The sequence below is a fragment of the Gopherus evgoodei genome, chromosome 3 (assembly GCF_007399415.2).
Source record: "Gopherus evgoodei ecotype Sinaloan lineage chromosome 3, rGopEvg1_v1.p, whole genome shotgun sequence".
Lineage (NCBI taxonomy): Eukaryota > Metazoa > Chordata > Testudines > Testudinidae > Gopherus > Gopherus evgoodei.
Window position 1 is genome coordinate 119,595,289 of NC_044324.1, and position 26,818 is coordinate 119,622,106.

Sequence of the window (26,818 nt, forward strand, 5' to 3'; positions counted from 1 at the left end):
ATGGTGAAGCTGGCCCCTCCAGTTGGTAAGACAAACAGAGGAAATGGAGGCCTGTAGGGTATGGAGTTTATCCCACCACTGAGATGAAGAGATCACAAAAGAGGGAAAGAGAAAACCCACAGGTGACTTTCCGTTGTGAGAAAGTGCCCTTTATACAACCAGTTCCAGAAATCATAGGGCCTACTCTTACCATTGATTGAGAGGAGGGGGATAAGAAATCCTTTGAAACTAATAGTTGCTATGTTGAATTTTATACAGCTGCCGGAAGTCAAGATTTGCTAGCTTGTGAAACCTGTGGAAGACATTTTGCACAAGATGTTCTGGTAAAACAAAGGCCCTTTTCCCTCTACTTTAAGTTTTATGCATCTATGGGGGAATTGTGAGGGTTGGGAGGCAGGGGGCAGTAAATGCCAGTAGGTTAAACACAGATGTTGAAAGGAATTTTCACTATGACTGTGAAAAAAGACTAACTGATCTGATCAGTATTCAGAGTACTGACCTGCCTTGGGGTGTAAATAGGTTATTTGTGCTTTCTCTCAACTAGCAATATTCCAGAGTGTGGCAGAAATAATTACAGAAGCAGCATTAAGAAAACATAAGGTCTTTGCCATAAGATTTTGTTTTTTCTTTGCATCCCAGTTAAGGCACGAGCCAATATGCAGGAAAGTCTTCAACAAAAAGCGCAAAACTTTCAATTCTTTGAAACAGAGACTGCAGGGAACTGAAATTCCCTCAGTGAAGAAACAGCCACCACCAAAGGTATCGTTGAAATTGTAGCAGGCATGTTGACTTCATTCTAATATTTTTGGTCAACGAATGTTGTCATTCGCTCCAGCAATGAATGGGTGTCCTGAATGAGCCTAGGGTTCTTCACTGTGTGTGGCATTCTCTCCAGAACGCTGTCTCCTTGACTGGGTCTGGCTTTGTTCTTGCCTTCCCCTGTCCTCAGCCCTAGCCTTTGTTCTTTATCAACTGCTAATAAGTGACTTGTTGCCTCCCCTAACTTGAGGCTTCCTCTGGTGCAAGAGCCATGCTGGTGTACAGTGAAACCATTTGGAACACATGGAGGCCTCAGTTCTTATAGGCGTCTTCCTTAAAAAGAAAATATATGAATAATGTACAAAAGGGGTCAGCAACCTTTCAGAGGTGGTGTGCCAAGTCTTCATTTATTCACTTTAATTTAAGGTTTTGTGTGCCAATAATACATTTTAAACCTTTTTAGAAAGTCTCTTTCTATAAGTCTGTAATATATAACTAAACTATTGTTGTATGTAAAGTAAATAAGGTTTCAGAATGTTTACAAAGCTTCATTTAAAATTAATTTAAAATGCAGAGCCACCCGGACTTGTGGCCAGGACCTGGGCAGTGTGAGTGCCACTGAAAATCAGCTCGTGTGCCATCTTCGGTACCTGTGCCACAGGTTGTCTACCCCTGACATACGAGCTTCTGACAGCTTCCTCGCTAGTTAGGTCCGTGAGAGGAAGTGATGGTAGGACACTGATCTAATGCAGGAATGCTCAAGGTTTAGCTCAAGAGCCATCTGTGGCCTATAAAGTCCCAAGGACAAAGCTGCAGCCCTTCATTGCTATTAAATTCAAACAGTAAGCAATTTTTATTCCTTTATTTAAGGAAGATCATTATCTACATTGCTGTGGTAGCCATAGGGTCTAAGCAGGACTGGGGCACACACACAGCATTTATCTCACAGATGCCAGTACTATGGTTGTGTGCTCTTTATCATAGAATCATAGAATATCAGGGTTGGAAGAGACCTCAGGAGGTCATCTAGTCCAACCCCCTGCTCAAAGCAGGACCAATGCCAACTAAATCATCCCAGCCGGGGCTGATGATCTAGTAACAGCAGTAGGCTATGCAGAATCCAATTTCAGACTTTGACTAATTTGAGGAAAGAGGCAAAAAAATGTAAGAGGAGATCAAAAGGGAGGGGGGAGAAGTGATTGCCATGCTAACTTTCATATTTCATCCAGTATAAACTATAGTCCTCTGTGACCTAAATGTCTTGATATGAGTGGCTATTCTTTTATTGGTCCCTTGAAGCACTGGTTAACTTGTGAGAATGGGGAGATAGGTCAAATCCACTTTCCTGAGTCTTGCTAAGATTTTGTTCTGTTTTTAATATTTCTTCTTCCTCTTGAAATTCTATTTAGAAAAGAACCCTCAGTCAAAGTCTTTATATATCCCAATAGAGGGATATATATACAGTTTTTGTTGCAATACATTTCCTTTACAGAAACAACCAGAAAAGAAATCTAACTGGAGACAGCTGCATGAGGACTTTATTAATGCTATTCAGTCAGCCAAGCAAGTCGCAAAAGCCATGAAAGAAGGCCGACCCCTTCCTCCTCCACCACCTCCAAGCATCAATCCAGGTTTGTGATTTAGTTTCACTTACTGCTACTCTTGTGCTTGCTTATCTTTGGTAAAACAGTGAGCTCCTGTTATTCACAGCTTTACTCCATTCTGGGCTTCAGCTTTACTCCATTCTGCACAATCCAAGGTGAACATTAATTCCCTGATTCCTGATTGTTTTTTAAAATGTAGTGGTGGAGCAGAGCATGAATTAGGAGCAGCCCTGGAAGCAGCTAAAGAGGGTTTCTGCATTCAGTGAGTAGTAGCATCAGGGAGAAGTAGAGCAACATAGATGAATTGCAGAGGAAGAAAAATAATTGGGCCTTTCAACCTTAATGGTAGCAACTCATCAGTCTAGTAGCAGAGCTCTGGTGTGGGAGTTGGGATGCTTGGGTTCTAGTCCTGACTGGCATTGACTAACAAAGGGTGAAATTCACCCCTTACCGCTTGGAATAAACTGTAAGTCAGGCATAGGCCTCATGCTGGCCCTCTGCATTGGGATGAATGTCACCTTTTGGATTTTCAGGGGTCAGTGAGGGAGGTGTGGGTGCTCAGCACCTTTGAAAGTTGAGCCTCTTGCTTCTCATAGACTTTAAGGCCAAAAAGGACCATCGTGATAATCTAGTCTGACCTCCTGCACTTCACAGGCCACAGAACTTCACCCACTCCTTCAACAGGCCCATAACCCCTGTCTGAGTCACTGAAGTCCTCAAATCATTAAAGACTTAAAGTTACAGAGAATCTACCATTTACTCTAGTTCAAACCAGTAAGTGACACATGCTGCAGAGGAAGGCAAAAACCCACCATGGTCTTTTCCAATTTACTCTTCTTGTAAAGTAGGTTCTCCATTTCTCTGATCATCCTTTCTGTTCATTTGTTCCAGTTTGAATTAATCTTTCGTAAGCATAAGAGACCAGAATTGTGCACACTATTCCAGATGATGTCTTACCAGTGCATTGTACAGTGGTAACACTTCCCTGTCTCTACTGAAAATACCTTGCCTAATGCATCCTAGGATTGCATTCATTTTTTTCATGGCCATGTCATATTGGCATCTCTTAGTCATCTGTGTTAGACCAAAACACCCAGGTCTTTCTCTTCCTCTGTTGCTTCCAACTGGTAAATCCCTAGCTTGTAGCAAAACTCTTGTTAGTCCCTAACTACATGACCTTACACTTTGAACTATTAAATTTCATCCCATTTCTACTACTCCCGTTTTCAAGGTCATCCAGATCTTCTTGTGTGACATTCCCATCCTCCTCTGTATTGGCAATATCTCCCAACCTGTGTCATCCATACATTTTATTAGCACATTCCCATATTTTGTTTCAAGGTCATTAATGGTCAAAAGACTGATCCTTGAGGAACTCCACTTGTAACATCCTTTCAGCCTGATAGGTGAGCTATCAGTATGACTCATTGTAGTCTCCCCTGTAACTAGTTCCTTACCCACCTTTTCAATTCTATGTTAATTCCCATCTTCTCCAATTTAATAATTTCCCATGTGGAACTATATCAAATGCTTTACTGAAATCCAGATAGATTAGATCCACTGCATTTCCTTTGTCTAGAAAATTGAAGATATTCTCAAAGAAAGAGAACTGGTTGGTCTACCTTTTTTGTAAAACCGTGTTGTATTTTATCTCCTTTACTGTTTACCTCTGTCTTTTATTACTCTGTCTTTCAGAATTTGTTCTAAGACTTGGCATACAACTGAGATCAAACTAATGATCCTTTAATTTAAATATATGTATTATATTTGCAATTCTCCAGTCATAGGGTATAACCCCCGAGTTTACGGATTCATTAAAAATCCTTGCTATTGGGCTTGCAATTTCATGTGCCAATTCATTTAATGTTCTTGGATGGAGATTAGCTGGGCCCCCCAATTTGTTCTCATTAAGCTGTTTGTTTTGCTTTCACTTTGCATCTGGTAATTTCTCCTTTAATATCCTTGTTCCAAATAGCCACCCTGTAATTGTCCCCAAGCTCCTCATTCTGGTTTATTTTAATACTGAGGCAAAGTATTTGTTTAGATGTTGGGCCCTACCTAGAATTATCTTTAATCTCCACCCCATCCTCCGTGCTTAGCAGTCCCACTTTTTTTTTTCTTTTTAGTTATGGTTAAAGAACCTTTTTTACTATTGGTTTTAATGTCCTTTGTAAGGTTTTTCGCAGTTCTCACTTTATCCTCACATTTTTCGACCTCTAAGAGGTAGCTTTCCTTGCTGATCCCTCACTTTTTCCATTCCTTGTAGGCTTTTGAGGTGCTTGTTGATCCAGTTTGGTCTTTCGACCCTTCTGTATGAGATTTCCCCTCTCTTCTTGCCCCCCTCCTCCCCCCTTGGAAGGCAGGCTTCAGATAGTTTCTGCAACTTTGACTTAAAATAATTCCAAGGCTCCTCTATATTCAGATCCCCGAGTTCTTTTGTCCAGGCAACTTCCCTAAAAAATTCAGGGAATTAGTTAAAGTTTTCCTTTTTTAAATCAATGACCCTAATTGCAGACATACTTTCGTTTATTTTTCCATTTAGTTTAAACTGAATTAACTCATGTACCTCTATACCAGATGACTGGAGGATAGCAAATGTAATGCTGATTTTTACAAAAGGCTCCACAGGCAATCCTGATGCTTACAGGCTGGCAAGCCTAACTTCAGTACCAGGCAAATTGGTTGAAACTATAGTACAGAGGTGGGCAAACTATGGCCTGCGGGCCACATCTGGCCCTCGGGACTGTCCTGCCCAGCCTCTGAGCTCCCGGATGGGGAAGCAGGCCCCTGGCCCCTCCCCTGCTGTCCCTCCTCCCCTGTAGCCTCGCCTTGCTGCGCCGCCAGTGGTATAGCCTGCCGCTCCTGCCCGGCAGCGTGGGCGGCGTGACTGGCTGCGTCAGGGCTGCGAGCTTCTGCTACTCTGAGCAGCGTAGTAAGGGGGTGGGGGTTGGATAAGGGGCAGGGGGTCCCCAGGGGAAGTTGGATGGGGTGGAGGTTCTGGGGGGCAGTCAGGGGACAGGGAGAAGGGGGGGTTGGATGGGTTGGGGATTCTGAGGGGGGCAGTTGGGGCGGGGGCCAGGCTGTTTGGGGAGGCACAGCCTTCCCTACCTGGCCCTCCATACAGTTTTGCAATGTCTCGGGCCAAAAAGTTTGCCCACCCCTGCTATAGTATATAGTACAGTAATCCTTTTGGTTAATCACATAGACATTTAACAGAAAAATGGCAGATTTTTCTAGAGTTTTATTCAAAAAAAAATTTTTTTTAAGCCAAGCATAATATAATCCTCCACATTTATGTGAAGAAATGCTACTCTCTGATCCAGGCTACACAGCCTCAACGTAGCGCTCTCTTGCCCACTCTGCATTCATTCCACATGTGGAACTCCAGTTGTGCTCAGTGAATGCAGAATAGAGATTTGTAGTGCAATATCAGAGGGGAGAGAAACTTGCATTGATTTCAGTGGGCTTTGGACCAAACCTCATATGTCAACAACAAGAATCTCAACACTTTGCAATTGATCATGACACCCACCTTCATCCCTACAACAAACAGATCAAATGAACATAGTTGCCAAGGTGTGTGGAATTTTGCCAAGGGCAGTTCTTAGCATTGATGGGGAAACTGAGGCACGGTGAGGGGAAGCGACTTGCCCAAGGTCACCCAGCAGGGCAGGCAAAGCTGGGAATTGATCTCAGGTCTCCTGAGCTCTAGCCTCCCAGAGAGTAATCAATTTTCTCTCAATATCTTATAAGCTATTGATTCAAACATACCTGTTCCTTTGTTGTAATCAGACTATATTCAGTGTCCCTACTGCTTGAGAAGGTTTAACGAAGCTGCAGCAGAGAGGCATATCAGTTTTTGCAAAGAACAAGCTACACGACGTGTCTTTGCACCAGGCCAGAAAGCAGCCAAACAGGCCCCGGTAAGTAACACATTTGCCTTGTGTTTTTTTGCAGACAGACTCACCAGACAGAATGGGTTGTGATGTAGGGAAGGAAGAACCACATTCATATGTAGCTTTAAACCACAGTGAAGTTAATGATATTTTTGTTTTTTTTTAATTAAATGCCATGTGAGTTGCTGCAAAAAAGAACCCCTCTGTCTGCAGGAAGTTGCAGAAAAGTGTGGTAGCAAACGCTGAGGAGAAAATAGCTTCTTCAGACTCTTCTCTAATTGGATTCCAGGACAGAACTGTAGAGTAATGGAAACTAATACAGCTTCCATGCTGGATACAGAGTACTACTGTACTATCCTAAGGAATATATCAAAGGCCGAATTTCTTCGGTAGCCTCCGAAATGAAGTTAATCCTCTGTATCTTGACCTGTGCTGCTGTATTTATTCAATGTTTATACAACTTCTACTGAAAGATTTAAAAAAAAAAGATTTTATTAAAACATAAATTGTTAATTAATAAAAAAGAGTAAGTGACAGAGTTTGTAACTAGTAATCAGCAAAGTAAAAATCTTATTGTTATGCCCACCAGTTCATTTCCTTTAAGTATTTCAATTTTAGAGGAGGATCAGCTTTCTGATGAAAGGAAAGGTAAATTCTGCAATGGAGGGGAAAAAATCGAGGATAAAATTCTTTATCTACCACCAAAAGTCTTAAAATACTCCATAGTTAAGATGGTAAGTGTCTAATCGAGGGAGTTTCTGGAGAACCGGATGTTTCAAAGGGGTAATGCCATTGAGAGGGAGATGCCTACATGTGTCACTGAAAGGCTGCTTCTCTGAGTGTCTTGTTTGTTTTAGCCCATGTCCAGACTAACCCGCCGTATCGGCGGGTTAAAATCGATTGCTCGGGGATCGATATATCGCGTCTAGTCTAAACGCGATATATCGATCCCCGAGCGCGCTTACATCGATTCCGGAACTACATCAACCCAAACGGAGTTCCGGAATCGACACGGAGAGCCGCGGACATCGATCCCGCGCCGTCTGGACGGGTGAGTAATTCGATCTTAGATATTCGACTTCAGCTATGTTATTCACGTAGCTGAAATTGCGTATCTAAGATCGATTTTCCTCCCCTAGTCTGGACGAGGCCTTAGGCTGAATGGGAAAACAATGCTTTGGGGAAGACGGAAGGTACTAGTGGCCTTGCCCTCTGCCTGGCCTGCTGCTGCTGTCTCCGAGGGGATTAAGAACATGGGCTGCTCTCAACACCTCCACGCAATCTCTCCTGGAGTTGAGTCCTGGTCAGTTTTGTCATGAAACTATGCAAACTGCTTGTGTTCTCCTCACCAGGGCAAGCAACAAATGACTCAAAGAAGAGAACCAACCTTAACAAGTGCTGTGGAATCACTGCTTCAGAACAGAGCCCAAGAAGCTGCCATTGCAGGTAAAGTTGCAATCGATTGGGTGAGTGAACATTCAGAAATACTTGCACAAGGTCATTACTACTCTGCAACTGGGCATCAGTTACTGCTACCACTCAGATGTCACAGAGTAGCATCACCCTGTCTGCACTACCACTTTTAGCCAGCTCTGTACCCAGTTAGGCCTCGTCCAGACTAGGGGAGGAAAATCTATCTTAGATACGCAACTTCAGCTACGTGAATAACGTAGCTGAAGTCGAATATCTAAGATCGAATTACTCACCCGTCCAGACGGCGCGGGATTGATGTCCGCGGCTCTCCGTGTCTATTCCGGAACTCCGTTCGGGTTGATGGAGTTCCGGAATCGATGTAAGCGCGCTCGGGGATCGATATATCGCGTCTAGACTAGACGCGATATATCGATCCCCGAGCAATCAATTTTAACCCGCCGATACGGCGGATTAGTCTGGACATGGGCTTAGTGACCCGGCTGGCTCTAACAGCGGTTTGTATCCTCCAACAACATGGTTAACATTATTTTAGAACCCCGGCAGCTAACAGCATTTCCTCCTGCCAGCAGCATAGACTAGTTACAGGAAGATAGCCATCTATGGTAACTAGTCATCAATCCATCTGTCTGTGCAGTCTGGCCCAATCCTGCAAGGTGCTGAGGAGCTCATGAGGCATCAAGCACCTTCAGCTCTCATTGAGTTCAATGGGCATTGAGGGTGTTCAGCAACTTGTAGGATCAGACCCTTCCTGTGAAAGCACATGCCAGAATGCATTGGCCCCTGTGTGGTTTGGTGTCGCTCTGTGTAGAAATTGTTCAGGCACTGTAACACCTGCTGAAGCACTATGGAATAGCTTCTAAGACTTTTCCTAGAATGCACTACAACAGTCAGTTAGGCAGCATGGTTGGTATGGCTGCACAAATGTAGTTTGTGTTGTTTTTGTGGGGGTTTTTTTTTTAAGCAACACTTCTGCTGTGTGGACAAAATGTAACAATGTTTGTAATTGGATCACGTGAGTGAGTCACAGACTGGCAAAGAAAATATGGCTTTGTTTGTAGACTAGGATGGGAAGGTGTTGTTATACGTGTAGAACTTGGTAAATGAACAATAAATTCAGATTTCAGCTTAATTCTGTCATGAGCAGGAGCAGCTATCTCCCTCTTCCTCTGCCCTCCCCACCCCCCCATTGGAAAGGACAAACACACAGAACTAATATACTTAGCACTTTACATCTTCAGAGTGCTGCACAAAATCTAATGGAATCCTTACAATAATCCTGGGAGGTGCAGGGTGAGAAAACAGAGGCAGAGCAGTTAAGTGTCTTGACCCATAGCCAATGACTGAGTCAGTGGCAGAAGCAGAATTAGAACTCAGGAGGTCCTGACAAGAGCTGATCACAAAATGGGATTTCCATGCTGTTGGAAACTAGTATTTCTACATTCCTTTTCATCCAAATCTGGACAAAGTTAAATGGCAAAATATTTCACAGAATGAAAAAGTTCAACTCAGAAATGCCCAAATGCTTTGTTTTGAGTTGTCATTAATCTCTGCATTTGGCTGAGCAACTGCAGCGTCTCATGGTAGTTGTGGTTCTGAGTCCCCTCTGCAACCTGGGCAGATTACATCTTCCTTAATGTACCACAGTGTCTCCTTATTATTGAGATACTGCAGTGCTTCATGGGACTTCTGTGGCTGAACGAGTGTGGTTCTTTATGGGACCCAGAAGTATACCTTCCATAAGGCATTGCAGTAATTAAGGCAGATGCAGAGATTGTCAATCCAAAGTAAAAACATCATTTCAGTTTTTTCTATGGAAAATGCCAACAAAATCATTTCCCAAAGAAAAACTTCACTTTTGACACAACCCCATTTTCCAATTGCAACATTTCAATTGAAAATCTTCAACCAGCTCTAGTCCTGAACTCACTTCCCTAGAACATCCTTGAGGCCTGGTCCACACTACAGCATTAAATCGATTTAAACAGCATTAAATCGATTTAACGCTGTACCCGTCCACACTACAAGGCACTTTAAATCGATTTTAAGGGCTCTTAAAATCGATTTATGTACTCCTCCCCAATGAGAGGAGTAACCCTAAAATCGATATTACTATATCGATTTAGGGTTAGTGTGGACGGAAATCGAAGTTATTGCTCTCATTCTTTTAATGAGCTACCCAGAGTGCACGGCTCTGGAGATCGATGGTAGTCTAGGACCATGGACGCACACCACCAAATTAATGTGCCCTAGTGTGGACGCGTAAAATCGATTTTATAAAACCAGTTTTATAAAACCGGTTTTAATCATTTTGATTTTATGCTGTAGTGTAGATGTGGCCTTAGAAAAGAAATGCAGGAGGGAGGGAGAGGTTTTAAAGCTTCCAAGTAGGAAGCATTGGAGAGTTTTTAAGAATTACTTGTCTGTATCCCTTTGTACCTTGGGTTTTGTTTTTTCCTAAGTCTTTGGGTTTTCAAAAATGACTAGAAATGCATTAAAAGTGAGCTAGGCATTTTTAAAATGTAAACATTCCCCTGCATGCCTTGGAACCCCAATACTTGCAGCATGATGCAAATAAATGCATGATTCCAGAAAGTGAAACTAAAGAGAGAGATTTTTTCAGTAGTAGTCCTTGAGGAAGAGAATTAGTTTTTAGCATTTGAGCTCTATTATTTGAGAAGTAAGGTTAATGGCAGTGAAGGATTTTGCTAAATGAAGAATTCAGTATTGCTGCAACCTCTTCCTTTTGCTCTCAAAGAACCAGGTTGTGACTAGAAGCAAGAGAAGGAGAAGAGTAATGAGAAGGGTATTGCACCAGTATTATTCCTCTGTCTACTGTAATAGTTATTTTGTAGATGGCAGCAATTTGAAATTTGTTGGATCAAGCTTGATGTAGGTTTAATATTAATGTGAAATAAAAATACAGCTTAGTAAACTGAATCTTTCTGTTAAAGTGGACCTTGTTGAAGGAATGGGGCAGAATGAGATTAATTTCCCTTGCCACTTGGTGTCACTATAATTCCAATATATATGCTGTCCTTTATTTCATTTCTTACATATATTGCAATTGCACATTATTGGGCTGGAAACGCTGGAATCTTTTCCTTGTAATTCGGTCTGAGATCTTTTATAATGAATGTTTAAAGATAAGTATGTACCCAAATTATAAGAAGGGGGCCCCATTATCCTTCTGCCCTTTGAGATCCCTGAATGAAAGGTGCTATGAAATGCCAAGTATTATTGATAGGACACCGCTGTCAGCGGGCGTGTAATCTGTATGACAAGGTTTCTTTTGACCCACACGGGGCACCCACATTTTTAATCTTACTGCAGTCAGTAGACATTATGACTTGTTCATTCTTCTCTTACACTGATTTATTTTTATTTGATTTTGACATCCCTTTATCTGAAGCATATAAGTGCATGGGACAACAAATTAGTAATGATAACATGGAGGCTATGGCAGTCTTCCCATGCAGAACAAGAAAACCCCTTGAACACACCAAACGCATTGAATTTGGCATTCAGTATTTTTTAAGAGCAGGGGATAAGTTAGAAACCAGGTGCTATTTGTTATCTCTCCCACTATTGGGCTTAGTATGCTTCTTTCAGGGTCCGTCTCCCCCCGCCCCCACCTTATCAGACTGTTTTAAAAATAAGTTACATTAATGATTATTGGAGGTATAACCCAGGCAGTTATATGTATGTGTGTATTTTGCAATAATTAATTTAATGTAAAAATTATTGAGATATAGTACTGTGCTTTTAAAGGACCTGCTGTGCAGTCCTCTGCTGGAATGCCAGAGAGAACCAAAAAAACATCCGGTGTACCTTTTGGAAAAAATACTTCAGGAGAGTCTCGGTAAGAAATATCTTATACTGAGGCTCTGAAGGATTAGATTTTTATCAGTAAATGTTGGTAAACATCAATTTCACTGTACACACATGCAAAGTGACATATCAAATACAAAATTTACAGATAGACAAAAACAATGCTTGAGAAGTTATTAAGAGTTTGCTTCAAGGATATTTACTTGGTATGTTTTGATTTGTGATGTTGACAATTTGTTTTAACAGTTATAAAGCTTTAACTTCTTAATCTTAACATCTATTGTCATTAAATAATACTGACCCTAACTTCCCACAAACGTGAATATTTAAATTGATTAAAATTGAAAAAAATTGATATTGTCCATCAAAATTATTTTTAAAAAACTCAAGCCGATGTATATTTTACAATAAGGTTAATCAAATGATCAGCTCTGCGAGGCTTGTTAAATGTAAACAGCATATACAGTATGTAGAAATATGTCACAGCTAAGGCCACTGGAAGTTAATGTAGGAGAATTTCTACCCATTCTGTGCCGGGAGGGTTTCCTTATGGGCTTTTCTGGTATTCTTTTCTATAGAACTTGAGTTTTCTCAAGTGTTGGGTGGAACTCTTTTGGCAGGTAAGGGAACAGTTTCAATGTAAACTGATAGTGCTTTCTGCCTGAGTCTGCAGACACAGTGGGTATATCTACACAGCAACTAGACATCTGCAGCTGGCCCATGCCAGCCGACTCAGACTTGGGCTCGGGTTGCACATCTGTTTCATTGCTGTGTAGACTTTCAGGCACGAGCTGGAGCCTGGGATCTAGGACCCTCCCACCTTGCAGGGTCTCAGAGCACGGGCTTCAGCCCATGCCTGGAAGTCCACAATGCAATGAAACAGCTGCGCAGCCTGAGCTCTGTGAGCCCAAGTTGGCTGGCATGGGCCAGCCACAGGTTTTTCTTTGCTGTATGGACATACCCCAAGAAACATTAGCTTTAAGAACTATGAACTTCCCTGTTGCTCTCAGTGGAATAATCACTCTGAAGTATACTAATAAAAACATCCAGCTATGATACTTACCAAGCATAGGTAGACTATATGAAAGTACGTTCCATACAAATTTCAAGTTTTACGTTTTACCAAAAATCGAATATTATGTCTATAATATATTTTTTGTCCTTAGAATGGGGCCCGCGAGGTTGAGGACAGAGAAAATGTCTGATGGGGAAGTGGAAAGTCTCCAAGGCAGGGGAGGGTTCATGTGAAAATCTCAAGTAGGCACTGAAAGCTCTGAACTTGGGGGGACAAGAAATGTAAAAGAAGACTGGGCAACAGTTTTATTTCAAATTATTCAATACAAACAAACAATTTGGTATGAATTTTCTTTTAAAAATCCAGTAGATTTTTCTGCAAAATCCAAGGCAAAAATTCCAGTGAATAGGGAAAATTTGCTGCCAATTTCCACTGGCTCTAGGCATGAGAAGATTTAATATTAGGGAAAATACCACACTGAGAAGTATTCCATAATCCACAAGCAACAAAGGAATAAGTTAGAAAGTAGAAAATTTCTGAAAAATCAATTTTTTTCATTGAAATTTAAATTATTGAAAAATGTAACCACTTGATAAACTGATAACAACAGAGCAAGCAGTTTCTGTGAAAACATCCAAAAAACACATGCAAAGAATTTGTCAAGTTTGAAAGCATCCAGTCAACTCTAGCATAAGTAAAGGGTGGGGCAATCTAAAAAGAAATGCCCTAGCTTTCACTCACCTGGCCAAGGCTCATTTAGTTTATTCTTTTATTACATATAAAGGTATGTCAGGTTCATGGGCAGTGTGTTTTTAATATTTTTTCTACTTTAAAAACAGAAGAATGGGTCTGATTTTTGGGTTAAGCATTTTTTGTTGTTCCTTTTTTCTACTCAGTTTCAGCTCATGAACATATGGAGCCTTTCATGAATGCCTAAAGTTATTCCATGGTTGACTGAGTTCATCTAACTGGCTGTGATTATTTATGTTGTTTCTGTTGCTTTGGTTTAACCTTATTTTGTTAGGAAAAAAAATATAAGTAACACAGTATGAAGGGTTTGTTCCAGTACTAGTAGTAAGTAAATGTCACTTCACTGATTTTCAGACTCCCAGCACAAAGCAGAAGATAAAGTAGCAGATCACCCATGACTTGAAATGGCTGCCTTTACTTGTACAGCATTGCTACTGAAGATCCTAGGAAACCAGTTCCATAAAACCATCAGCATTCCAACTTGTCACACAGTTTAATACATGGAAGACAACTGTGTGTTACTGATTACAATACAATGTGCAAGCTGAAGCTTACAGACTTGCTTAGTTTCTTTTCTGGGATACAAATTATTTTCTAATACCCTTTTTAAAGCATAATTTACTTGACTGATTGATTGGTAAATTGTTCTGCTCCACTTATGACTGGTTAAAAGAGGATTCCATCAAGATATTGAAAATTATTTTTAAACATAATTGTGATTGTAATAGTGTGCTCGGAGGACCAGGAAGCCAAGTGGCTGGCATACGTGACTTCTGGCCCCTTGCTTCCCTGGCAAAGGTACCTCAGTCATTAAGAAGGTATGATAGAGGGACTTGGGCCCTCCCCCTCTACCAGATTCCAGCCCAGGGCCCTGTGTGAGGCAATGGCAGCAAAGCCATCAGAGTCCAAAATCTGGTCTACCCTAGAAAATTAGTCAGCTTAACTACGATGCTCAGTAGTGTGAAAAATCCACACCCTTGAGCAATGTAGTTAAGCTGACCTAACCCTTAGTGTAGTCAGCGCTAGATTGACAATAATTCTCCTGCCAGCCTATTTACTGTCTCTCAAGGAGGTGGATTCCCTATGCTGAAGGGAGAACACCTCCCATCATTATAGGGAGTATCTACACTGAAGCACTACAGCAGCATAGCTGAGCCACTGTAGCATTTTAAGTGTAGATAAATCCACTGCCCTGGGCTACCGTCTGTGTCTCTTCAGTTTTGGGAACAGCCACTATAATGTGTAGTGGTTCAACTCAAGCAGCACCCCCTTATGGACCTTTTTGTAGCATCCTGCCACAGTCCCAGGACAGATGTAAGATTGGAGGGGTCTAATCTCACAATATCATTCTCACAACTCAGCCACTGCTGGGTGCTCCTCAGTAATCTCCCTCACTCAGGGACACAGTGCTTCTTCCCTGGAGGCTGTCCTAACTATCAGGCTCCTAGTGATACTCCTTTCATGTAAGGAGGCAGCTAGCTCTGAACTGTGCAAGGTTCTCTCTTCTTTTCTTCTCCCTCTAGGCCTGGCATTGGCTGCAGGATTAGGGAGGGCCATAGGCTCTCTTTAACCCTTTTTGTACTGGTGTGAGGTTTCTTAGATTCACCACAGTTAATAAGCCCAAGATGCAAATACCATCTTGCATGTCTTTGTGCATACCATAAAAACATTTATGCCACTCTAATATACCTGTTTGCAAATCTTGGGTGAATTGCTCTCATCAGGTGTTAACCAGAGCACCAATCATATTGCATTAAAATGTTGGCACCAAGAATTCTTGCCATGGGCCCTTCTTTCTGACACCTCCAAAAATTTCCTAATATTTACAGTACACATACCTCTAGAGCAAGGTAATATCCCTGGAATATTACCAGAAATTAAGGATCTCCAAAAAGTAGTGTGTCCCCTGAGAAATTGTGTGCTTTACACTAAACCCAGTGGCATGCTTGAGTGATCTACAAAGTTTAGTCTGGGCCAGGTGTGCAGCTATGCCATGAAAACATTAAGAAGTCTGATAGTTATGTACCCTACTATGCAGACTCACCTGAGACATGAGTGTGTTCCTGCTCCTCCTTCGTAGAAAGAGGTGTACTGCAGGAGAAGAGGAACTTCTTGTGAGTCAAAAGGCAGATAAACTGAGAAAGTGGCAGAAAATGTTTAATAGGTTGAGAGCTATGTCTGCTGGTCTGTTTACCTCCACTACCATCAGGATTCCAAACTGCTGTTACGGGAGGGTTTCAGAGTTGTCTGTTCTAGGACACTCAACTTCTAGTAGTTATAGTGAACCTTTCTTGACCATGCTGAAGTCCACGAAAAATGTAAGCAACTCAGCTCAGTCTGTCTAATTTTGGAACATCTAATGCTGATTTCAATTTCTTCCTGCCTAACTTAGCTTCCCACTTGGCTAAATCTTTTGTAGAAGTTAGAGTACAAGATGAATTCTTTATTCAGCCTAGCCCTACTCTGCCACCTAAGGTCAGGCCTACTTCCTCAGCCAGAGGGACACAGATAATGACCAGTCTTTGTCCACAGTTCTCCACTTTTCTCCAATCAAGATGTAAATATTAGCTTAAATCCTCTTTCTTCTCAACCACTGAAGTAGTAATATCCTCTTCCAATCAGTAGTTATGAGAGATATGGTATTCTGAGCAAGAAAAGTGCTGCAAGAGAGACCAGTTCCTGCCGATGAGTTCTGCTAGAAGAGTTGCTTATGTGTCAGAATGTTACTAAAGAATATTATTACAATTCAGTCTGCCATTACTTGCAGGAGAACTCTCCCTTTATTGAAGGAGAAAAGCCTGAGGATTGTTTTTTCCATCCATCAGTAAATTCCCTTATTGATAAAAAACCTAGGAAATTCATATGAATTATGCCTTTTCTGCTCACTCAGTTAAGCTTTAAACTCCAAGTTGCTAAGGTAAAATTAAGGTCCTCAGTCCCTGCAGTAGACACTGCAGTGTCCTCTTCTTTAAGCAAACCGTTCCTCTTGAAAGGAATGCCAGTCCCCAGAATATACTGGAAATGCCCTCAGTAAAATAATATGGTAGAAGGTTGCATTGGCTGGCTTAGACTTGCTGGGGCCTGGGGCCAAAGCCTGAGGCCCACCACCCAAAGATGAAGCCCAAGGGCTTCAGCCCTGGGCATCACAGCTCAGGTTAGAGGCTTCCTGAAGCCACTGGACTTTGACTTTGCCCCGCCCCCTCTTTGGCCCCCACTTCTGTAATCTAATTTATCAGTTGCTGGCATATTGTCAGGGGACACTATCCTGTGAACTTGCTGCCAGCTGATGTGAGAGCAGTATGCACTCTGGTATCCATCTGGGGAGAAGTCTATCTGAAATTGATCATGTGTCACATCCTGGCATGTGACAAGGCAGCCAGGCATGGCTGACATGGGCACCAGTAAGACTGGCAAACAGGCCATGAGAAGATAAAGGAACCAAAAACACAAGGCCTAGGATGATGACCCCCTGCTTTGGCTTAGAGCAGAAAATGTGCCTCGTTTTTTACAATGAGCTGGACTGAATCTTGAGAACTGAGACCAATCTGCTGGTAGATACTGCACAGAAGCATCTTGAGGCTTAATTGTGAGGGATGCAGAGGAGGAAACACAGTTGTTCCTTGGACCAGGAGATGCCTGATGCATTCCTGGGATCTCAGAATCAATTTACTGGATCCAGGATCCCGATCCAGGAGCACAGATGAATGATGATACCTGAACCAGCTTGGAAGGAAGAGGAATCTGGAATCAGGAGCCCCTACTACAGATATGTAGCTTGCTTTTTTTTTTTTTTGTAAGTTGTACTTGTGAGAGTTGATTTTGCGGGGTCAATAGGAAGAGTTTTCCAAGTTCTTACGAGTACTGCTTTAAGTATCTGCAAAGGTACAGATAGAGCCTCATGTAGGTACAAGTGTCCATTTGTCCCACTGCTTTGCCATTCTCTGCTCTTCAATGCCACCCTCTTTCCTCATGCAAGAGGGGCAGCTTTTAAGCCTGACTCTCAGATCTCTGTATATCTCCTCCATCTGTTTCTCTGAAGGTAGAGCTAGGGCATATGTAGTCACTTCTTGACTGTTTTAAAAACTCCAGCAGAAACCTTTCTTAACTGAGCAAGACCTGAGGTTGAGAGCTGAATGTTCACTCTTCATTTTAAGACAGTCTAGGAAATGGTGGTACCAGGACTTCTGGGGTATTACTGGAGTTTGCTATATTCTCAGAAAATTTCTAGTTTCCCAAGTCTTTGAAATCTCCCCAAATCCACTGTTTTAGGGAGCTGGATAAGGAAATGAGATTGCAACTGCACAGACATGGGACAAAAACTGAAACTGAAAACAGCCTAGCCAGTGTGAGCATACTGCCCTGTTGATAACTTACAGCAGTGGCATCCCACCAGTTCAAGTACTAGTGATTCATTTTGTTTAGACAAGATAGGAGTAGTTCATTAGTTTGATGGGGGTGTGAACTGTGAATCCAATTCATATTCTTAATAGTCTCATATTCTTCTTCCAATAGAGAGAGAGAGAGAGAGAGAGAGAGGTGTAAACTCTATCTTGTCTCTCAACTTCAATGCTCTACATGTTCCCTGATTAATTCTCAAGTTGATTTCTTTTTCTGGATACACAAATGTTACACTTTTTATAAAGGAGTTGTCATTACAAATTGTTCAATAGTATATATAGGAAAAGGAGGGTACCTTTCATCATTCTGTTTGTAATACACTAATTTCAGCACAGTGATTTCCAAGAGTTCTTAATTCAAAAAAAAAACAAAAAACCTGAAGGAGGTGCTGCTTCCATATAAAATGTTTATACAGTAAATGAAAGACCAGAAATAATTCTCAAATAATGCCTAGTAGGATACAACAGTGGTAGAGTAATATAGACTATATAACAGTTTACTTAAACTAGTCAGAGTTAAGTTTGTCAGTTATGACAGGTTAAAATAAGACACGTGGCCAAATTCAAACTAGTGTGACTCCATTGACTTTCAGGGGTATAGAGCAAGGATAATTTTAGCTCAGTTACATTAGAAAACAGTATATTTAAAATAAAATTCCCTGTTGTTAAAAAATGAATAAAGCAGTAACATACAAATCTTGTCAAAATATTTCAGACTGACTTCAAAAAACACTCTTGAGAATTAGCAGCAGTAAGTTGATTAAGAAGAGAGAGAATCTAAACAAGAACAGTACCTGAAATGAAACCAGAAAAAATGATAGAGAAACAAACCTCTTGGAGTGCTAAGGTTGCATAGTTTCCATCATACCTTTCCAAGACTACACCTTTAATATATGGCAATTAATTCACTCAAATTTCTCCATTATATTTTCTAATCTCTGCCTGTTGATGGTTATTCTATTAGCTGTTATATAGCACATTTTATCTATAGTGTGCACAGGAGGGAAGTATTGTCATTCCTGTGTGATAGAAAGTGAAGTGCTGAAAGGTGAAATAACTTGTTCAAGATCACATAGTAGGTCAATGGCAGAGCTGAACCTAGAACTCAAGTCCTTCTGTTGTCTAGCCCAAGGCCCTATCCAGTGGGCCATGCTGCCTCTGAAAAGGTTCTCCCCCTGCCCCACTCAATGAGTGAATAGGATACTGTTTTGCTAATTTTACATAAATATAGCATATAGTATTTCATCCTGCTTGATTTGCACACATTGATTTCAAGTGCAAAACTCTGACTGACTTCCACAAAGCAGGCTCCAAAAGACCCACTTTTCATGCCTGATAGCTATATTCCTGATTTGCACTCAAATCTTTGTTAGAAAGAGTCAAAGCCATCACATCATGTAAGATTTGAGGTTCTACCACTTGCCTAGTCTCTCCCATGCTGTCACCACAGGCTTTAAGTTAGTAGCCGCTGATTAACATAGTAAACATTACACATTAAAATAATTCTCCTCTACATAGCTTATTTTATTACAATATAAAAGTTGTTTATAAACTACATGGAAATATTACACAGAAACTGCTTTAGACTTTAGGGGACAGACATTATGAAGTATTTTGCCCTGTTGTACTGTATTGCTTTAAAGTAACATGTAGGTTCATATTAGAGATAGAAAAGAGTGATTAGATCATTGTCTATTCCAAGCACAAAAACTAGTCTTGCAGTAGAGGACATATTAGATATTAAAGTGATATGATGGTATAACCCACTAATCACTGTGTAGTGTCTCTCCGTATATGCTCATTCCACAGAGGACATGGGTTTGCTATAGAGCCTGCCTCTTTCACTCTAGTTGTAGGGATGAATGCAACAGCACTTGAGGTCACAAGTTCAATCCTAAGTGTCAGCCGTGCTAGAGGATATCTCCAGGAAACAAGATGGAATCACCAAACCAGCAAGAAAACGCCCAGGCCTGAAGAAGGCCATTGTGTAGCTCAAAAATGTGTCTCATTCACCACCAGAAGCTGGTCCAAGAAAAGATATTCCCTCACCCACCTTGTCTCTCAGGCCTAATTAGGTAACTTATCCTGCCTGTTCCTGAAAAAAGAGCAGGATATGTAAAACTTAGTGTACATCTACTTTGCAACCATGAGGTGTGATTGAGTAGACATACTGAGCTAACTTCAGTCTAGCTAGCTTGGGTCCACAAGTAGTGAAGTTGCAGTAGCGTGCAGCAGCTCCATGAGCAATTAGGGTTCTGGGCGAGCTGGTTCAGCCCACATTATAGCACACCCTGCCATGGTTTTATTGCTCCGGTACCCAAACTAACTAGATTTAAGCTAGTTCATGTATGTCTATTTGAGCTGTAACCACACCCCATGATTGCAGTACTGATGTACCCTTTGTGGTTTTGGTTTACACAAAGGATAAACATCAGCAGCACCGCCATGTTGGGAAGCTGACAATATAAGAATGATGCACATAAATACTGCAAAAATAGAGACAATTCAAGAAAAAATCAGCTGTTTCAGTACTCAAGTTGGGGAGAAGAACAGTTACATGATGCTGAGCTCTGATTTTAAGCTCATCCTTGTTCTAATGGGTGTCATCCCCAGCTGTCTCCCTCTCTTTTCTTCTCACTAACACCTGCCATTGGAAGCACAGTTTATAGTGTGATAACAGTGACAATGTGTAACTCATGCTTGGTTATTGAACCAGAGGAGTTCTGTGAGATGCATTACTGTAGTGATAAGTGTAACTTCACTTTTCTGTTCTATATTTGTTTGAGACTTTATTACAGACTCCACTAAGATAAAGGATGTAAGGAGTGGTGGTGTGAAGTGAAATGACATAATTGTGTTGGAAAACTGTTGTAGAGGTAGCTTGATTTGTATGCTGAGGTAGCTTAATGTGAGTTAAATCAACTCCTTTGTTAGGAGTTTACCTGGGGCAAAGTAGCTTTTCAAAAGTGCATGGGTGATTTAGGAGCTTACAGCCTCTTGGTTTTTCCCATCAATCATTTAGACACTTTTGAAAATTTTGCCCAAGATGCCATTATAACTTGATCATCTTGTTGAGTTTACAAAGTGCACCTGACTTGAAGTGAACTAGTATTAATACTCACAATGGGCACCCAAATTTACAACTGTGCAGACCCAAATGCATAAATGTATGCATGACTTCTACAACTTTGTGTTAAGGTAAGCAATTGTGCTGTGCTGGTATAGGATAATCTACGCTAATCCATACTTCTGTTTCGCATTTAGGCATAAATGAAACCTTTGCAATGGAGTTGTGTCAGATAATCTAGAAAAAGAATAATCCTGTTTACAGAAAAAATACACGGGTATGGGGCTATATAATGTACAGAATACTGCTTCACACTTTACATATTCAAAGCTGTGTAGAGATGAATGTTCACGCAAACCTGTGAAGTAGGTAAGTATCACTATCCTCATTTTACAGATTGGGAAATGGAGCCAGATAGGTGAAGTGACACTGCTGGGATAGTATCAGAGGGGTAGCCGTGTTAGTCTGGATCTGTAAAAGTAGCAAAGAGTGCTGTGGCACCTTATAGACTAACAGATGTTTATTAGGTGGCCATCCTGCAGCAAAAAACTTCAGGACCAGACTTCAAAGAGAAACTGCTGAGCTTCAGTTCATCTGCAAATTTGACACCATCAGCTCAGGATTAAACAAAGACTGTGAATGGCTTGCCAATTACAGAACCAGTTTCTCCTCCCTTGGTTTTCACACCTCAACTGCTAGAACACGGCCTCATCCTCCCTGATTGAACTAACCTCATTATCTCTAGCTTGCCTGCATATATAAACCTGCCCCTGGAAATTTCCACTACATGCATCTGACGAAGTGAGTATTCACCCACGAAAGCTCATGCTCCAAAACATCTGTTAGCAAAGAGTCCTATGGCACCTTATAGACTGCTTTTACTGCTGGGATAAGAATTTGTGAGTTCTTGGTTTCCAGACTGGTTGCCCAAGCTCAGATATTTCAAACACCCCCCAACATAATAATGTCACTTCACATATCAACATTTTCCTTCCACTGACATGAGGGCTCACTCCTAAAGCAGCTCAGCTACTGCAGCTTTTGCATAAAAGTGTGGAGGAAGCTATTGTGGGCCTTGTCCTTGTCCTATGGATGAACACACATCAATCTCCAGGGCTCTCAGTGGAGGCCTTCTTAAGAACACTAAATGTACAAAAAAGAAAATCTCCCCCTGCCCCTGCCCCCGCCCCAAACTCCTACTTTAAAATAAATGATACAAATCTTTAGTATTTGTAGTGTTCTGAGATTCTAAAGATAAAAATTCTTACTGGACACATGGCCTGTGCTGCCCTTAATGATTCAATACAAAACGGCCTGTGTTCAGGCTCCCCCTACATTTAAGCTTTCAGGAATGTTAGAAGCTAATTTTGAATTTATTGCCAGGATTAAAATAACCAATTACCTTTTTCATTAGAATGTTTTAATCACCATTACCTCATACTATCTAGAAGCTCTAGTAACACAGTGATATATGTTTTTTTTTTATTTGAATTTGAAGCACTCTTCATTAACTACAGAAGACTAGCACCCCTCTAGAAGGCACAATGCTGTATTTCAAAATAGCTTGAAAGCAGGTATGGGCACAGGTTCTTTTGATGGATCATAAATCTGAACATTTCCATACAGAGCATGGTCATGATTCTTGCTCAATATCTGTGTTGCATTTTCTTTTAACCATGACCTTTAAGTGAAGGAAAATTATTTAAATATTTAGTTAGACCTCTTTGCAGAAGTTCAAATCAAGCTGATAAAATGCTCATTAATATTATATGTTTAGACAATGCCTATAAACATCCATATTGTTAAAGAGATACAATAGCGGATGAAGCAAAGTGACTACAATATGAAAGATTAGAAAGGACAACACAGTAAATGAATTCATCTAAATCTACACCCACACAACAAATTTTTAAAGCTTTATCCATAATGTCCTAGAATAATTTAAAAATGCACAACAGGCATACATTATCATTCTCGAATTTTTTCACAGAAGGGCTTTTTTTAGTAGTTCATTAATAAAGCAATCTATTTTTAAACAATGGGACTTAAGGGCAGAGAGCACCTAGTGGGATTTGGACTTTACACTTCAATGTTTTCTTTTGATGCAGAAGAACCTAATCAGCAACAGCAGCAAACTAAAAACACAGGATCTTTGTGAAGTGGTTTAGGGGAGATGGATGGACCCTGAAGGCTTTCTTTACAAACTGTCCTTAAAAAACATTAAAAAAAAAAAAAAAAAGTGTGGTATCTTTTGCAATTTGCATGAGTTCACCATACCTTGTCAGTTGATGGCACTTTGACACCTGAAGACTTTTAGAAAGGAACTATATACAGACAACTTACAAAAAAAGAGCATATTTCTGTTTTGGTTTATATATATGAATGTAACTTAAGGGCTAGATATAACCTGTTAAATATTACTGTGCTGAAACCATAAATATAAAATTACTTAACATTTTGATACCTACTGTATATTCATCCAACTTTAGTAGGAGTTAGACACTGTATGTAGCTGTGGAAGGCACACCATGGGACCTTGTCTGATCTTGCAGTCCTGGATCCAGACCAGTCATTGACTGTAACAGAAGCTACCATGCATATGCTGAGGACTGTAATATTAAGCTTATGTTGCTAGTGTAGTTTAGCTGCCAAAGAACATTTGTACTACAGATTGTTACACTGAATAAGTATCAGAGGGGTAGCATGTTAGTCTGTATGCCACCGGACTCCTTGTTGTTTTTACAATGAATAATCACTTTTCTGATTGAAACAAAGGCCATCGTTATCAACCAAAAGTGAACAGAGCTTGCTTGGATGGGGAACATAATCTTTACTGAGGCTATGTCTACACTACGGATTGTACAGTAGCACAGCTGTACTGCTGCAGCTGCACTGCTGTAAGGTCTCCTGTGTAGTCACTCTATGCCAGAGGAGGAGAGCTCTCCTGCCGGCATAATTAAAACACCTCCAACAAGCAACGGTAGATATGGCAGCGGGAGAGCATCTCCCGCTGACATAGTGCTGTCCACACCAGCGTGTTTGTCAGTGAAACTTTTGTTGGTCGGGGTGTAGTTTTGCCAACAAAAGTGCTAGTGTAGACATAGCCTGAGAGCTAGATTGTGCAAGGGGCTGAGTCAATGGGGCTATTTGTGCTTAAAGCTAAGTATAGGCTTAAGTGCTTTCTTGGATTAGGCCCAGAATGCCTAGCATCTTGCAGGATCAAGGTCTAAATTAAAATTAATGTATTGTCTTAACCACATACTTCCTCTTCAGAAAAAGCCATTTATACAAGACATCTATTCTTAGGCTACGACGGTGGTAGTTATTTCCAGTCCTGGAGAAAACACCGTATCTCCACACACAGGAAAGTGCACTTCAAAAAAACAAATTCTAGTTCAACTTAATCACCACAACAATGTTTTGTTTTTAAAAAAGTGAGAGGAGATAAAATAAGTGAAGTCATAACTTAAATTAAAAATTCTTAAAGCTCAGTGATTAAGTGCTTGCCATAAAAACCTACTGGATCCTCCTAGATTCTACATATGAACAATGTTCAAGTCATTTGTATACAACGGGGTAGGCAACCTATGGCACAGGTGCCGAAGGTGGCACGCGAGCTGATTTTCAGTGGCACTCACACTGCCCAGGTCCTGGCCACCGGTCTAGGGGGCTCTGCATTTTAATTGAGTTTTAAATGAATCTTCTTAAACATTTTAAAAACCTTATTTACTTTACATACAACAATCGTTTAGTTATATATTATAGACTTATAGAAAGAGACCTTCTAAAAACGTTAAAATCTATTACTGGCACGCGAAATCTTAAATTAGAGTGAATAAATGAAGACTCGGCACACCACTTCCAACCCCTGGTATAAAATTACTGCAAGTCATGGCTCATTTAAAAATATATGTTTCCCACCCTCATCCCCATAGCAGCCATCATGTTTTGTGCCTGTTATAGATACATTTGTATTTCCACTGAAGAACACTAGTTCAACTATTTGGTTTAACTGTAAAAACATGGAGGGTATTGAGGGGAAAATATGGCATTGTTGCAAGTGTCATATGCTACGAAACTAGTAAATATTATATAAAATACATATATTCATTCTGTTACTTCCTGGAACATTCTATAATATTTACAATGTCCTTTTTAAAAGTTTGAGATGGTTTAGGGCTTTCCTCCTTTGCAAATCTGGGTATGAAAAGGAGCCCTAAAAAAGGTGATAGTTATCTGAATGCATGGTGAAAATGAGGCAATGTTACAGAATTTGTACTAGATGGAAAAGAATGGGGGACATGATGAAGCTGGTTTAGGGCCACTCCACCCAGAGCTAGCTGTGCATCTTGCTGTTGACTGAGGCAGCTCAGCCTGTGTGGTGCTTCCTCCTGACCAAATGCCATTGTGATGTCCCCACTGTTCTGGTTATCACTCTGAGGGAACTGCCAGAAACCCAGTATATGAGTAAGATCCATGGAGGGCATGCTAATAGATTCAACTGTTGTCACAGTCTCCTTGTGCAATATGTACTTGCCAGCATCACCTGCAGCCCCCGAGGAAGCTTCTTCCAGATTGACTTTGTGAGGTTCTGGTAAAGGCAGGTCCTCGAGTAAATTCACATTATGAGCTTTAACATCCACTTCCATGGGTAGATTTTTGAGGGATGTTGGTGCAAATGAGGTAGTACTCAGTTCATATTTGTTGTGCCGATGAAGATTCTGGTTGGCAGGAATTGATGGTGGAGATGGTTTAGAATGAGTGGCTGAGAGACTATCTACACAGCTCATCCTTAGCAAATGAGGAGGTTCAAAGGAATGAGTAGACTGGAGGCTTTGTTGACAGTGAATATGTGGGCTGCTGTACTCTTCTGCTTCTAATGTGTTCGGAAGCCCATGCTGCATAGAAGCCCTCTCAGGAAAAGAGGACAGGATACTGGCATCTTCCTTCAGTCTGAATGGAGAGAAAGGGGCAAAGAGACCCTGCAAGTCACCATTCTGCAACCTGCCTTTCAGCAGCTCTTGTGGATGTGTTTTCTTCATGTGGCGAGTCAAGTGGTCCTTGCGCCCAAATCTCTGGGCACAAAACTGGCACAAGAAGTCCTTGCAGCCTGTGTGAACCACCATGTGACGCCGCACATCTTTGCGTGTATAGAAATAGTTTTCACAATGATCACACTTATGTTTCTTTTCCTTGGTGCTGCTGCCTGACTTCCCTGCATGAGTTTTGAGGTGTTCTAACAATACCTCAGTGCCTCCAAACTCTTGGGAACACACCCTGCAGGTAAGGTCACCACTAGTGGCTGCATGAAGAGCCAGGTGTCGTTTGTAACCCAGCTTGGTGTTGTACTTCTTGCCACACTCTTCACACTTGAAGGCCATTTTGTTGGGGTCATGAGTCTGAAGGTGATTTTTCAGATGGTCCTTTCTGTGGAAGGTCTTTTCACAGTAACCACATTGGTGAGATTTCTGTGGAGAGTGGGTGGCCGAGTGCCTAAGACAGAAGAATAACAACATGTTTACAGAACTCATGCACACAAGTGGGATACAGCTTCAAAATGTGAAGGCACTTGCGCTCTCTAGGGTAACAGTTTTTTTCAAAAAGCCAGACTCTATTAAATAGTAAACTAGTGGGTTTTTTATAGTCTGTAGAGCTAGATGAACATTAATGCAAGAAACACCTTTCGAATAGCAATCATAATTGTACTTGAGAGGCAGAGAATAGCTAGTGCCGAAAACAGAGGACTGGGAGTTGGAATACCTATTGTCCTGCCACTTATTCATCCTCCCTGTGCCTGTTCTCTCATCTGTAAAAGGGGTATAACACTTACTCTCAGAAGTGAGGTGAGACGTAATCAATTGAATGTTTGTGAAGTGCTCAAGTTCCTTAGAAGAAAGGACCCATATATAAGCGAATCTGACTTGGGTCTCAGGTGTATGCACACGCTATCAGAATGGATAGTTATAAGCAACATATGGCAGTGAATCTATTTTAGTCACATACCTTGAACAGCATTTATTTAAATCTTAACATCTTATATAGAAATATGACCAATGGAGTTTAGCGAG

The 26,818-nt window shown here is 41.0% G+C and overlaps 2 protein-coding genes across 2 annotated transcripts in view; one reads left to right on the forward strand and one right to left on the reverse strand.

Annotated features, from left to right (window-relative positions):
* On the forward strand, nucleotides 1–11,556 carry ZC2HC1B (zinc finger C2HC-type containing 1B). Its single transcript, XM_030558343.1, has 7 exons — nucleotides 1–25; nucleotides 259–323; nucleotides 640–759; nucleotides 2,252–2,390; nucleotides 6,156–6,286; nucleotides 7,612–7,705; nucleotides 11,462–11,556. The coding sequence occupies exons 1-7, from the start codon at nucleotides 1–3 to the stop codon at nucleotides 11,554–11,556; spliced, it is 669 nt and encodes a 222-aa protein (XP_030414203.1).
* Nucleotides 11,557–24,619: 13,063 nt separating this feature from the next.
* The window catches only part of PLAGL1 (PLAG1 like zinc finger 1), an 89,597-nt gene continuing 87,398 nt past the window's right edge, over nucleotides 24,620–26,818 (reverse strand). Inside the window, exon 8 of the mRNA XM_030556484.1 lies at nucleotides 24,620–26,243. Within this exon, the coding sequence (XP_030412344.1) occupies nucleotides 24,983–26,243 (1,261 nt within the window). The 3' untranslated portion in view covers nucleotides 24,620–24,982. The remainder of the gene's footprint in view (nucleotides 26,244–26,818) is intronic.

Coding starts and splice junctions, on each gene's coding strand:
- ZC2HC1B (XM_030558343.1), top strand. CDS start 1: ATGGTGAAGCTGGCCCCTCCAGTTG. Junction 26..258: donor GAAGCTGGCCCCTCCAGTTG/GTAAGACAAACA, acceptor AATTTTATACAG/CTGCCGGAAGTCAAGATTTG. Junction 324..639: donor ATTTTGCACAAGATGTTCTG/GTAAAACAAAGG, acceptor TTTGCATCCCAG/TTAAGGCACGAGCCAATATG.